The sequence below is a fragment of the Notolepis coatsorum genome (genome assembly GCF_963971535.1).
Source record: "Notolepis coatsorum genome assembly, chromosome: 15".
NCBI lineage: Eukaryota > Metazoa > Chordata > Actinopteri > Aulopiformes > Paralepididae > Notolepis > Notolepis coatsorum.
The window spans coordinates 37,312,346-37,328,109 of NC_140179.1; the positions used below are offsets into that span (position 1 = coordinate 37,312,346).

At 45.5% G+C, this 15,764-nt stretch overlaps 1 protein-coding gene across 1 annotated transcript in view; it reads right to left on the minus strand.

The window, feature by feature from the left end:
* Positions 1-15,764, minus strand: part of prkcq (protein kinase C, theta) — a gene marked incomplete at its 3' end in the record, with an annotated part of 111,556 nt that overhangs the window by 28,724 nt on the left and 67,068 nt on the right. The window contains exons 7-10 of the mRNA XM_084330193.1: positions 15,373-15,502; positions 14,762-14,871; positions 3,366-3,495; positions 1,282-1,460 (exon numbers count right to left, since the gene is read on the minus strand). Coding sequence (XP_084186319.1) covers positions 1,282-1,460; positions 3,366-3,495; positions 14,762-14,871; positions 15,373-15,502 — 549 coding nt within the window. The remainder of the gene's footprint in view (positions 1-1,281; positions 1,461-3,365; positions 3,496-14,761; positions 14,872-15,372; positions 15,503-15,764) is intronic.

The following is a 15,764-nucleotide window of genomic DNA, read 5'->3' on the forward strand; positions in this document are numbered from 1 at the left end:
ATGGAGCCAAATCATCATGGTGCATTATCCCTGGGTAGTGTCTTGAGAAATTAGTATTATAGATGGTTTTTTTTTTTAAAGGGGAACTATCTTATAAATGGCCTTTTTGAGTGTTTAGCATTGTTTCCTAGCTATGTGAACTTATATTAATATGATCTATGTCTCAAAATTCTCATATTGGCGCATTCTTCCAATTCTCCTCTCACAATATTCACCCTCACTGAACTTTTGTCATTTGAAAATGTGCCCTATGATGTCATAAAGACACTGCTGCATGTTAATGTTCAGGTGAACCAGAACGCGCAGTGGTTTAGGAGCCCAGGCTCAAAACAGCTCGAGATCTTGAGGTAGAAAAATGCTGTTTTTGAGGACTTGATTAGAAATACAAAACAATGAATAAAAAAAATATATATATTACAGAGGTGTTCCATAGACTCACAGGAATTGTGTAAAAGTGCCCAAATAGTGAAAGAAATAGTAAAATAGTTCCCCTTTAAAGTAAGCTAAGGGTTGAGCTGGAACACAATATTTTGGTCTTGCTTTTGATATTTTAATCACATTTGTGCGTACAATTCAGAGTAACAGAAGAGTGGTTGTTGCTTATTGATTATTTATTTTATTTGTTTATCTTTATTAATAATAAATAACTATTTCATTTCTAAAACTATCATTCAAACGTAGTCCTCTTTCTTCCAACATGGCTGCCTGTATCATAGCAACTGTTATTTTGTATGGCATTATTTTGTATGTTAACGGACAATTGGTTGCTATGTGGTGACATTTGAGAAAACAAAACATAATAGTTTATTAACATAATAAACGTATTACTGGATCTTGTAAACACATCACAGTAGAATAGTAATATCACGCTGTTCCAATGTTCTACCTACTTTAGCACTGCACAGAAATTTGGTATTTTCTTTTAAAAATGGTTACCAACGGTTACAGTCAGCCATGCTGGAAGAAAACTACACTAACAGCCCATGCAAGGCCTCAGTATTAAGTGTCCCAGTATTACGACCAATCAATGAATGAAGTGCTCCAGTACAACTTGAAACAAGTGTTGTAGATTCTTATTACTTCTCTGTGTATGTACAGAGTTGTAGTATAATATGTACAGTGATACAAGTATAAAGACAGTAGTAAGGTTAGTAAGTCATACTGGCCAGCAGTGTAACTAGTAAGAGTAGGATATGTACAGATACTATAGTAAAGGACTATGTGCAGGTAAGTACAGACCGGTGTGGATATATCTCGTCCCTCTCCCTCCTCCTCCAGTACCTTGCCGAAGCTGCCTTTTCCCAGCATCTTGTGCAGGACGAAGTTGTCGATGGTGAACTTGTGACGGTCCTTCCTGGGTACGGAGTAGATGGGCTCCTCCTTCTCCGCCTCATCCTCCTCCTCCTCATCCTCCTCCTCCTCCTCCTCCTCCTCTGGACCTTCCCACGATACACCCCGATCTGGAGGGGGGAAGGGGGGGGGGGGGGGGAAAGGGGTTTGGGAGACGGACAGAGAAGGAGAGAAGAAGCAACGTCATAAGAACCTGACGACAAAAAAACATAGAACTCTGTTTTACATTTTTACAGAGGAACAGCGTTTTCAAACTTTATCCTCTGAAGACGGTACAGTAAGTAAGAGTGTTGTGTCCATTCATAGTTAAAGACAGTAGAGGTTGAGTACTTTATTATCTAAAGGTGGTAAGTTAGAGTGTTGTGTTCATTCATAGTTAAAGACAGTAGAGGTTGAGTACTTTATTATCTAAAGATGGTAAGCTAGAGTGTTGTGTTCATTCATAGTTAAAGACAGTAGAGGTTGAGTACTTTATTATCTAAAGGTGGTAAGTTAGAGTGTTGTGTTCATTCATAGTTAAAGACAGTAGAGGTTGAGTACTTTATTATCTAAAGATGGTAAGGTAGAGTGTTGTGTTCATTCACAGTTAAAGACAGTAGAGGTTGAGTACTTTATTATCTAAAGATGGTAAGTAAGAGTGTTGTGTTCATTCATAGTTAAAGACAGTAGAGGTTGAGTACTTTATTATCTAAAGGTGGTAAGTTAGAGTGTTGTGTTCATTCATAGTTAAAGACAGTAGAGGTTGAGTACTTTATTATCTAAAGGTGGTAAGTTAGAGTGTTGTGTTCATTCATAGTTAAAGACAGTAGAGGTTGAGTACTTTATTATCTAAAGATGGTAAGTTAGAGTGTTGTGTTCATTCATAGTTAAAGACAGTAGAGGTTGAGTACATTATTATCTAAAGGTGGTAAGGTAGAGTGTTGTGTTCATTCACAGTTAAAGACAGTAGAGGTTGAGTACTTTATTATCTAAAGATGGTAAGGTAGAGTGTTGTGTTCATTCATAGTTAAAAACAGTAGAGGTTGAGTACTTTATTATATAAAGATGGTAAGGTAGAGTGTTGTGTTCATTCATAGTTAAAGACAGTAGATGTTGAGTACTTTATTATCTAAAGATGGTTAGTTAGAGTGTTGTGTTCATTCATAGTTAAAGACAGTAGAGGTTGAGTACTTTATTATCTAAAGGTGGTAAGGTAGAGTGTTGTGTTCATTCACAGTTATGTTAAGCAGGAGAATAGTAAATGCCGTTTCAAAATCGTGGTAAAACAACATTTTCAACCAAAGAAATTGACATTCCCTAATAGATAGTGTGTACGTAAATGAAAATGTATGTGTCTGATATTTTTATCTTGTATTATGAATTTGATTAGGGTTTTTATTGTTGTTTTAATTGTCTGTATGACATGTAAATGTTGTGAGTGTATAAGGGTTTTTATTGTTGTTTTAATGGTCTGTATGTCATGTAAATGGTATGAGTGTATAAGGGTTTTTATTGTTGTTTTAATTGTCTGTATGACATGTAAATGTTGTGAGTGTATACGTCTGTAACTGTATTTTATGTGTTATGGACCCCAGGAAGAATAGCCCCAGCACTGCTGTGGCTAATGGGGATCCAAATAAACTTAAACTTAAACAGTTAAAGACAGTAGAGGTTGAGTACTTTATTATCTAAAGATGGTAAGGTAGAGTGTTGTGTTCATTCATAGTTAAAGACAGTAGAGGTTGAGTACTTTACTATCTAAAGATGGTTAGTTAGAGTGTTGTGTTCATTCATAGACAGTAGAGGTTGAGTACTTTATTATCTAAAGGTGGTAAGTTAGAGTGTTGTGTTCATTCATAGTTGGAGTTACTGTATATGGTTCTACAGTGCAAGGGTTCATCAATCATGAAGAATGGGAAATAATGAAGGATGAGAAGGAAGGTTTTACATGTGACTGTGTTTGGTGTTTTGATTGGTTGACCATGTAGAGATGGGTGGAGCTAAACCCTGATAGCTGTGGTGCGTGGTCACCTCACCTTTGCGTGCAGGTGTTGCTGTAGCAGGTAAACCCATCACTAACCCTGATGGAGCTCGGACCACGCCCGCCTGGCCGACGCCCACCGGCCCCTCTCGACCAATGATCTCAGTCTCCCGGGAACCTTTAGACTATTAGAATGGCATTAGGTAAAAGAAAACGAAAAACACAACAATATAGATTTGAACACCTGTTACGTGTCACAATTTGAATATGTTTAAACTTTTAGAATGTCAAGCTGTTGATAAGTAGCAGGCATGCATCAATAATAATAATATTAATAATTATAATAATAAATTCAATTTGTAGGGGCGATTTATATTTGTGGAACAAATCGCAAGGCGCTACAGTGAAGAATAACATAAAAACTAGTAAGAGAGTAGAAAGAAGAACATAAAATAAGTAGGACTAAAACTAGTAAAATTGTAAAAATAACATAAACTGTGAAGGGCTAAAATTAGTAAAAGAGTAAAAGAACATAAAATGTGTGGAGCTAAAACTAGATACAAATCTACAAAAGGCTCTATTAAAAATATGTGTTTTGAGGCCCTTTTTTTTTTTTTTTTTTTTTTCTCCATTTTCCTCCGATTTTCTCCCATCCCAATGTTAGTCGTATGCCAATTCCCAATCCCTTCCTGGTCGCTGCGCACTTACCCCCCACAGTCAGATCATCTGGGAGAGTGGAGGCTACCACGTGCTTCCTCCGACACACGTCCAGCCAATCACCGCTTCTTTTCACCTGGCAGCGCGGATTCTCACTGAGAGGGCGTAGCGTGTGGGAGGACCACACTATCCCCCTCAGGTCATATCCGTGCTTAGCAGGCGCCCCGACCGAACTGTAGGAGTCGCTGTTTACAACGACCCGGACCCACCCCGCCAGCTTCTCCCACCCTCTAATACAGCCAATTGTATTAGTGCGGACGGCCAGCCAAGCTGGTGACAACCCCGGAGCTGTGAGCTGGATTCGAACAGGCGAATCCAGCTCACAGCTCCGGGGTTGGTGACGAACGCAATCTCCGCTCGGCCACCTAACCGCCTTTTTGAGGCCCTTTTTAAAAGCATCCATGGTCTGTGGTGCTCTCAGGTTGTCAGGGAGAACATTCCACAGACTGGGAGCGGATGAGCAGAAAGCTCACACTGATGTTGTCTTTGGGAAACCAGGCGGACACCAGGCTAAAACAGGGAATCCATATTGGGAAATTATCCCAGAGATACCAAGAGGTCAAGAGGTCAAGAGGTCTGTATAACATCTCAGGAATCAAAGCAAAACCACCGACTTCCTGCATTTCACCTTTGTCCCGGGGCCCCAAATGAATGGTCTGGGTCTATAGACTATAGACAGTCTCAGAACCCAGGACTGGCTAGTAGGTTAAGGTCTATATTTCTTCAGTAAAAGTAATTATTTGAATCGGCACTTGGTATCGGACGATGTGTTTGTGTGTGTGTGTGTGTGTGTGTGTGTGTGTGTGTGTTCATATTTGGAAGCAACACCAAAATTGATATATTTTCACATTGTCTGCTAAAAAACGCCCAGAACAATATCCAAATAAATGGCTGTCACTCACTGAGGAAAAGGTGTATTTACATCAGATTTCACATGGAGGTTCGTAACACCTAACTAGAACTTTCCATGTTGAAAAAACAATAATTCCATGGTAACCTATGTGTTGTGAAGGGCCAGATTAAACCGAATATATATATTTATTATATATATATATTTAATTGTATTTGTATATTCTCTAATATTCCTTGATATCCCTTGTATATTCCTTGTACAATATGCATTGAATATCCATTCTAGCCTACTGAACATCCCATAATAGTCTCCATTCTACTATTGGTCGAGACCTTGGTGCCAGGCTGCCATACCCCCCAGACCCAGTTCAAACGTACCGCTCAACATGTACGAACAAGTCCTAGTTCCGCGTAGGAATCTGGCTACCGCACCACTAATGGGACTATTTGTTCATAGTGCGTATATATACTGCGCTACTAAAGTAGGACTTCCTTTTTCAGTCCAGTTTCTTACCCTCCAATAGAGTCTCAGACGTAAAGCCTCCCCGCGACGCCACGTGTGGGAGTAAGGCCAAGTTCGCCTACCATCGGTATTGAGACATCGTGTATATTAATATTTGAATAGTCATATTTGGCACTATATCGTCGAGTTGGACGTAGTCTATTAAGCTAATAATAGTCTGTTAATATATAGTGCTTTGTGCGGTGAGAATACTACCGTAGTCAGTACCCCATCGTTTCGGGCAGAGAACTGGCTGCTTATCCAGGGTGGTTGACCCCACGTGAAGCTGCACCCGAGGAGCCCCAGAGCCGACGAGCGAGTGGACCTGTATACCGGATTATTCTACCGACGACAGCCCGCCTTCCCCGGCACGGATTATGCTTTGTATACGTTGATTATTCCATGGATAAAGACCCCCGACACTGCCGTGTGTTGGAACCCCCCCCCTGGAGAGGACGCAAGGTGAGGAGACGCTCTGCAAGACGAGGTCGCTTCACGTCTCTCCTCCGTGGACCGGAGGACGCCGGCCCACAAAGAGTCCATCTGCTTTCATCTGTGGTCCAAGGATCGCCGGCGCATTGAACGGCACTACAGTGGGTTCACCTGGGATACCCTTGGCCGGATGAGGCAGCCGGATTCTACCCCCCCCCCCCCTTCCTACTCCTGTCGGCTTACAAGCGACCGGATTAACCCCCCCTAGTGTATCCAGTCTATAATCATTAAAGTATCATTGCTTTTATTCCTTAACTATTCCAGGTCGTATATGTACCACCTGCGCCTTCAGAGATTGGACATTCTCTATTGATATACCGACGAATACTCTTGCCATAAAAGTGCATACTAATTCCCATTCATAAATGTGATTGATTTGATTAAGTGCTTGCTCTACACACCATCGCTGTGTAGAAATAAAGACCTATTTCTAATTCGTACATTTGTGTTGGATCCGTTTCATCTACGTGACAGTGTTCATCATAATATATTTATGCCGTGTACTGGGTGGCCGAATATTAAGTACAAAGGTAGTGGTAGTAAGTATCATATCTAGTAATACAGTCAGGGAATTGTACCCCTCAGTTACAATTGGTCCTTCGAGCCGGAGGGTAATTAGTGTAATATTAATATAGTGTTATTAATATTGAAATGGCCTATGATGAACACTCCACGAAACGATCCTCCTAACCAACGCCCGCAGCGCGAACGACGGCTCCCTCAGTACTTAGAGGCTTACGCTGTCAGTCAACAACCTAGTCTTCTACTAACAGTAAACGCGGTCAAACTAGAAAGTAAAAGTATGTCTAACCCCAACGCCCAGACTACCCCGACCATAGAGGCCCCTACGGGTTCTAATGTAACTGACCAAGTTCACGGTGGGGACCAGTGGGAACCAGACATGACTTCACACCCCGCCAGTACTGAAGAAGTAGTCCCCGATGAGTCCAGGGAGGAATACAACGCTACCGAGACAGAACTCGGCACGGAAGAAGACGGGGAGAGCACCGTGGAGATAGAGCTCCAAGGCTCCGCAAGGAGTACCCCGAGGGAAGGCTCCCCTATACAACCGCCTTCTCCCAGCGAGGCAGAGAGGACCCTACAGCAGGCCTTCCTCATCAGCCTGAACGCCGCTGCTGAACGCGACCGACTGCAGATCCAGCAGCGGAGCGAAGAAGAGCATATACGTCTAGAAATAAGACGCATTCAGAGGGAAGAGAATGTGGCCCGAGACCGAGCAGACAGCCAGCGAGCAGCTGCTGGTGCTCTACGGGACGCAGAGCGTGACAGACAGCAAGCGCAACTAATAGAACAGCTGATCAGACGGACAACACCCTCTCCCTCCGCCAGAGGCTCCAGGAACTCGTCTAGACACACCTCCAGGGCGGCATCCCCTAGCCGAGTAAACAACCCTGAACTTGACCAACAGACGAGGTCTATACCCCCCACAGACCACCTCCCCCCACCGGTCCAAGCGAGACCTAGCAACCGGGAAGGAGCAGCATATCCTGTGGAGAGGCTAAACCAGAGACTACAAGCACTGGATGACCTAACTGAAGACGAAGAGGAAGAGGAGGAGAACCACGCCCGACGACAGCACAGTACTCTACCGGACCAGGAGGTCCGGTACAGCCCAGGCTATACTCCCGCGGAGCTGCGCTACAGACCCCCGACTCTATACACGGGTGAGCACGACGCACGACCCGCACCGAGGAACAGCACCTGGACAAGCGGGCCATGGTACACTGCCGGTACCAGCCCATACCAAGGAGCGGGAGGAGACTCGCCTAGGAGGCCTCTCCCCCAACGCTCGCCGATGTATCCACAGTCAGCGTCATACATTGGCACGCCTATGGTACCCGACTTCACCCAAGAGAACCGGGCCCAGTATACAGAACTCTGCATGTGTCTGGAGACCATGTTGGTGGATGTATTGGATGAACGCCACAAATACGCCATCCTACTGAAGCACTTAAAGGTACCCCGCGCACATAATATAGCGCTCGCCTACGCGACTTCCACCACCCCATACACAGCAGCGCTGGTAGCATTGGACCAGAGGTATGGGCGCATATGGGATTACGTGATCCAGGAGATCCGACACATCGACCGCTTACCCCCAGCAATAGACAATCGAGCACTGGACGACCTGTCCATCAGAGTGCAGTCCCTAGTAGGGATGTTGGGAGCGCAGAGAGAGAAGGGGAGGCATGAACTTTACGCCAACTCAAATGTGGAAAGGATCTTGGAGAAGCTGCCGCCCGCTCGACAGGAGCGTTTTAGGCGACAGAGAGACCACCGAGACCCGAATGGCCCCGAACCGAACCTCCTCGATCTAGCAGACTTCCTGGCGAGAGAAGTCAGCAGCCTACGGCTAGATACATTCGGACGGAGCACCCCTGGCTCCAGAGAAGGAACCAGACGACTAAATGATGGAAGAAGATCGGTGACTGTGATGCACCAATCGGAGTCAGTACCGAGCAGCAGGAGCCACAGTACCCCCTCCAGAACGGAGAAGTGGAAGATAGTGTGCCCCTACTGTGAGAAAGAACACTGGCTAGCGCAATGTGACTCCTTCCCCAAGCTGAACGCGGAGGAAGCAAGTCAATGGATAAAGTCCAACAAGCGCTGTTTTCGCTGTGCGCGCTCACACATGGCAGCCGAATGCCGCTTAAAGAAAAGGTGCACCAAGTGCGATGGAGCCCATCTGGACATACTTCACGACAGTAACAGACGGCGCCCTTCACCCGCACCATCCAGCAGCAAAGCGAGCGTCATGTACATCGATCCCGCCAGCAGCAGTGGAGCCCGAGTACTCCTAAAAGTAGTGCGTGTGACACTAAGCTACCAGAATAAAGTCCTGGACACTTACGCCGTCCTCGATGACGGGTCAGAGAAGACCCTGCTGCTCGCCTCCGCTGCGGCCCAGCTAGGGCTGCGGGGAAGCGAAACCCAAATGACAATTCGGACAATAAGACGAGATTTGAAGACGATAAAGGGCGAGAATGTCTCATTCTCTATCGCAGCAAGCGGCCAGCCTGAGCGACGGTACCAGATTACAGACGCTTTCACCAGCCAAGAAATAGGACTGTCGCGGTACACATACCCCGTCGCCAAGCTGATGGAGAAATATGTACATCTGCGCAAGTTACCGATCCCGCTCATAGACAATGCTATGCCGACCCTGTTGATAGGCTCCGACCATGCAGACCTCATTGTCCCGATAGACCGGGTTCATACCGGACCCCGAGGCTGTCCTGCAGCAGTCGAGACCCGTTTGGGATGGACTCTCCAAGGCCCGCTCGCCAAATCTCTCAACCGAAGTACAGCCACTAGATGTCTCCACTCCCGAGTCACAGAGGGAGAAACCGCACTCCTGCAACACGTAGAGCGGCTATGGACCTTGGAACAAATGCCCTTTAAGAACGGAAAGAAAGACATTCGCTCTAAAGATGACATTTACGCCATTAACCTCCTCGAGACAGGGACCAAGAGAGTCCCGGTCAACGGCGTGTTGAGATACGCCACGCCACTCCTGCGGCGAGAAGGAATGCCTACTTTCCACGCCAAGACAGACGCCACAGAACGGTACCTGCTGAACACGGAGCGGCGCTTAGCCAAGAACCCCGCCCAAGAGAGTGTATACCGCGCTGAGATTGAGAAGCTCATCACAGCGGGACACGTCACAAAGATGGACATTAAAGAGGCTGACCAGACCACTGAATCGTGGTACGTGCCTCACCACAAGGTCCATCACAACGGTAAAGACCGCATAGTATTTAACTGCAGCTACCAGATCGGATCCCAAAATCTGAATAAAGAGTTACTGCCCGGTCCCACACTCGGCCCCTCCCTACTCGGCGTTCTACTCCGCTTCCGCCAGGAAAAGGTGGCCATCAGCGGGGACATTAAAGGAATGTTCCTGCAGGTGAGATTAGTAGAGGAGGACAAGCCCCTGTTACGGTTCCTATGGAGAGAGAAGCCAGGAGATGAGCACCCAGCCATCTACCAATGGGAAGTCCTCCCCTTCGGAACGACGTGCAGCCCCTGCTGTGCTACATTTGCACTACAGAAACATGTAGCAGAGGACCCAGCAGCGGACGAAGAGGTCCGACACAGCGTAAAGAACAGCTTCTACGTAGACAACTGTCTACAAAGCCTTTCAACCCAGGAAGAAGCCGAGGCTCTCCTGATTAAACTCCGCGCCTCATTGATCAAAGGCGGCTTTGATCTCAGGCAGTGGGCCAGCAGCGATCCGCAAGTACTGCGCAGCCTCTCCTCCGAGGACAAGGCAGCCAGCAGCGAGACCTGGATGGCTACAATCCCGGGAGAAGCCCAGGAGATGACCCTGGGATTGGTGTGGCGATTCAAAACAGATTCGCTTCACTACAGACACAAGCCCCTGACTACGGAGCAGGGAAGGCCGGCGGCGGCGCCGACCACCAGACGGAGTGTGTACACAACACTCGCCCGACAATATGACCCGCTAGGATGTATTCTACCGTACACCACCAGGGCAAAAATGATTGTACGAGCATTGTGGGACAAGGACCAGGGCTGGGACGACCCCATTCCCGCACACCTTTCATCCACCTGGAGAGAGTGGGAGATGGAGCTCCACTCACTCCCAGGCGTTAATATGCGCCGAAGCTACTTCCCACCCACGGTGAGGCCAGAGACATGTAAAATGGACTTACACGTCTTCAGTGACGCCTCAGAGGTCGCATACGGATCAGTAGCCTACTTGCGGGCCCAAGAAAGGGGGGGAGAGATCTACACAGCATTTGTCCTCGCCCGCTCGAGAATAGCCCCACGCAAGCAACAATCTATCCCACGTCTAGAGCTCTGCGCAGCCCTAGCCGGAGCGCACCTAGCCACGCTCATCCAACGTGAGCTCACCATACCGGTGTCTAGAACAATCCTGTGGTCAGATTCCACGACAGTACTCGCCTGGATCAAATCGGACTCATGCAAGTACAAAGTCTTCGTGGGAGTCAGAGTCACCGAGATTCAAGACTTAACCGAAGAGTTAACCGGAGAAACAGAGTGGCGCTACGTTGATACAAAACAGAACCCAGCTGACGTCATCACCCGGGGAATGCCCCTAGATGACCTCACCCGTCGCAATGTCTACAGTGACGGCCCAGCATTCCTAAAGCTCCCGGAAGGAGAGTGGCCCACGCCTATCCCGAGGGAAGCCAGTCAGGAGGAGGCTGAGAATAAGAAGCCTGTGTTCTGTGGATTGAGCACTGTTATCTCCGCAGACCCCAACACACTCCTGATGGGGCGGCTAGATCCCGCGTTACCCCAGACAATGTACCGGCCTGAAGAAGCGAACGGCCGACGAATGTGGAGGTACAGCCAAGTATTAGCCGACAAGTTTTGGAGCAGTTTCCTACTGCACTACCTACCGTCTCTACAGACCCGCCAGAAGTGGGTAAAGGAGAGAGACAATTTGACAGAAGGAACAGTCGTCATGATTATTGATCAATCACTGCCCAGAGCTATGTGGCCGGCCGGCCGCGTAAGCAAAGTGATCACCGGTGCCGACGGCAAGGTCCGAGCAGCTGAAGTGCTCGTCCAGGGTCGCACTTACACCCGTCCCGTGGCGAGGCTCATAGAACTGCCCCGACTCCCAGACACAATCGATGATGACCATGACCCTATAACCCTATGACTTTGTGAAGTTGACTGACCCCTACAGCAAACCCTTATGTGTAAATAGACAACGCGATTAATCTGTCTCTGTTTAACTGATTAGGTCTGGGACCAATCAGGGGGTGGCTGTTGTGAAGGGCCAGATTAAACCGAATATATATATTTATTATATATATATATTTAATTGTATTTGTATATTCTCTAATATTCCTTGATATCCCTTGTATATTCCTTGTACAATATGCATTGAATATCCATTCTAGCCTACTGAACATCCCATAATAGTCTCCATTCTACTATTGGTCGAGACCTTGGTGCCAGGCTGCCATACCCCCCAGACCCAGTTCAAACGTACCGCTCAACATGTACGAACAAGTCCTAGTTCCGCGTAGGAATCTGGCTACCGCACCACTAATGGGACTATTTGTTCATAGTGCGTATATATACTGCGCTACTAAAGTAGGACTTCCTTTTTCAGTCCAGAGTCTCAGACGTAAAGCCTCCCCGCGACGCCACGTGTGGGAGTAAGGCCAAGTTCGCCTACCATCGGTATTGAGACATCGTGTATATTAATATTTGAATAGTCATATTTGGCACTATATCGTCGAGTTGGACGTAGTCTATTAAGCTAATAATAGTCTGTTAATATATAGTGCTTCGTGCGGTGAGAATACTACCGTAGTCAGTACCCCATCGTTTCGGGCAGAGAACTGGCTGCTTATCCAGGGTGGTTGACCCCACGTGAAGCTGCACCCGAGGAGCCCCAGAGCCGACGAGCGAGTGGACCTGTATACCGGATTATTCTACCGACGACAGCCCGCCTTCCCCGGCACGGATTATGCTTTGTATACGTTGATTATTCCATGGATAAAGACCCCCGACACTGCCGTGTGTTGGAACCCCCCCCCTGGAGAGGACGCAAGGTGAGGAGACGCTCTGCAAGACGAGGTCGCTTCACGTCTCTCCTCCGTGGACCGGAGGACGCCGGCCCACAAAGAGTCCATCTGCTTTCATCTGTGGTCCAAGGATCGCCGGCGCATTGAACGGCACTACAGTGGGTTCACCTGGGATACCCTTGGCCGGATGAGGCAGCCGGATTCTACCCCCCCCCCCTTCCTACTCCTGTCGGCTTACAAGCGACCGGATTAACCCCCCCTAGTGTATCCAGTCTATAATCATTAAAGTATCATTGCTTTTATTCCTTAACTATTCCAGGTCGTATATGTACCACCTGCGCCTTCAGAGATTGGACATTCTCTATTGATATACCGACGAATACTCTTGCCATAAAAGTGCATACTAATTCCCATTCATAAATGTGATTGATTTGATTAAGTGCTTGCTCTACACACCATCGCTGTGTAGAAATAAAGACCTATTTCTAATTCGTACATTTGTGTTGGATCCGTTTCATCTACGTGACAGTGTTCATCATAATATATTTATGCCGTGTACTGGGTGGCCGAATATTAAGTACAAAGGTAGTGGTAGTAAGTATCATATCTAGTAATACAGTCAGGGAATTGTACCCCTCAGTTACACTATGGATTATTCAACAAAACACATGGTTTTTTTTACCAGTTTTTTTTTTTAAATGTCAAATATTGTATGCTCACTCAGAGGTTATGTATGATGGTGACTTTACACTGCACCAGAAATAAAGGGTAGGTCCCCCTGAATCATAAAAGGTATAACACTTGATACTGACTCAAAGAATAAGTTCATAATTGGCAAAAATATAACACTATGTCCAGGCGAAGCTCTGTTTATGTAGGCTTGTTTAGACTGTTTAGAGCAGTGGTTCTCAACCTTTTTACACCAATACAAGTACCACCTGAGAACGTAGCTGGCTCTCCAAGTACCACCATATGACCGACGTTAAAATACAGTCTATTCAGCTATGCACAGTTCACGCAGGAGGCAAATGTATTCCTAATAGCATTATTTATTGTACATTTTTGTCAGACACAGCCACAATGTACTGTACAAAGGGGTAGCACTAGAACTAGCGAACTCTTCCACACAACTCATACAATGCAAGGGGCATTGAGAACATAATAACTAACATTCTCACATAGCAAGCAGGACTTATTTAGTTACAAAGACTTAATTTCCTGCATTCTGGTGCAGGAATTTTTTTAAATTTACCCTTTAAATGCCAGTGTTTGTGATGGGCATCCCAAATTATTGTAAAAAAAAAAAAAAAAAAACATATTCAATACATTTTTGAATTGTAACCCTTTAAATGCCAGTTTGTGTGATGGCATCACAAATTATTGTTAAAAAAACACACAAAAAGTTAAATATTTTCAATATATCAAATGCAAAGTACATTTTTCTGGGGGGGATTATTACAGGCTAGGCATGTGTCAACACAGAGTATTTAATTTTTTATCTGACATTACAAAAAAATCTAAAAATAAAAATGGTTATGATCAGGGCTGAAGTTGAATAAAAGATTTATGACTGTTTAGACTGCAATACTCTCTGTCACAGTGATCTCCTGGTTGTTCACCACCTAGGTTATCTAACTATCACGCCGCCGCAACTAGAAACACTGGCCTGGCCTGCTTCTAAGTTCAGTGGCCTGACTGCACAAAAAAATTATAATAATAATCTTTTTTTTTTATAAATCTTTTCAAGTACCACCAGCAGTACCACCAAGTACCACTAGTGGTACGCGTACCACAGGTTGAGAACCACTGGTTTAGATAGTTAATTAAGAGGCAGTGTTGTAGTACTTGAGTCCAGGACTCGGACTCGAGTCTGAGTCCTGGACTGATTTTCAGGACTCGAGCATTGATTGCATTCGGACTCGGAAGGTGCAGACTCGGACTTGTTAATTGATAAATACAGTTTTATTTTTTGTAATAGGCACTAATCATTTGGCATAAGATATTGATGGCTAGTGCATTTGTTTGGCTATTGTGTCAACAAAGTAAATAAACTCCCTTTGAAATGGTGACCGCTGTGTCATTTATGTTTAATGTAGACCTTTTTTTATTTGTCAGCTCTTTGACTGCCAGAGTGGAGTGGACTCAACCTTGATGACTTGGACTCGGACTCGGGCTAGGGTAATGGGAACTCGACTCGGACTCGACTTGGGCTCTTCTTTGGTGACTCGACTCGGACTCGAGATTTAGTGACTCGACTACAACACTGGTTAAAGGTCAGTACTGCTGTAAACGGTAAAGAGTGGTGTTGGAACATGTTTTATTGTTCTCTCTGACCTGCTGTTTTCTCTCCACGATGGCGAGCGCTTCCGCCATCAACTTCTGGTTGACCCCACAGAGGTTAGCGACCTTCTTCTGGCACTTGTGATGGACATTCATAGTACACTCTAAGATAAGATAAGATAAGATACGATACGATATGATAAGATAAGATACGATTCGGGCATCATAGCAGCATAGGGGAGGGGGAGGTGAGGTACAGGTATGGGCAGGGTAATAGTAGAAAGACATAAATATAGGCAATCAAATTATATCTGAATATAAAAATATGAGAAAGAATAAGCAGTGTAAACAATATAATTAACTCATAAAAATATGAGAAGAATAAACAGTATGGGAAAAAAACACAGGATTACACACACAGCACACACACAAGCAAGCATGCACACACGCACACACACACACACGTAATAAAATAAGACTTTTAGGATTATGGGATTAACTTCCACTTTATTTAATATCCCAGCCAAGACATGGCTGCTCACATGGTTACTGATATGACTTACTATAATGTCACAAGCTTATGATGGGAATTATTTAATGTTGAAAGCGGTGCGATGCAGATGAACTCTGATTAAGAGGCTAAAGGCTCTATATATAACTCTCACCCTCACACTTCAGCCCCTGTTTGGCCAGTCCCCACAGCAGGGTCCCACAGTGCTCACAGAACGTGGGGCTTTTGTAGTTGTACACCTTGAACCTGTGGGGCATGTCGATCTTAAATCGCTCCTTGTTGATCTGCAAACGCACACACACACACACACACACACGCACACACACAAACATGAATGCACGTCACATATCTAATCTATCACAGGGCTGCTACTTCATGTTAATGGAATATATGAACATGCACTTCATGAACTTCATGTTCATTGTATATTTTGTATAGTGTTTGGTCTTTTACTCTTTTACTGTATATGAAACACAATCTCAGGAGGGTCATACAGAACTAAGCATTTCACTATAATGTCACAAATAAAACAGAACTTGAAACGTG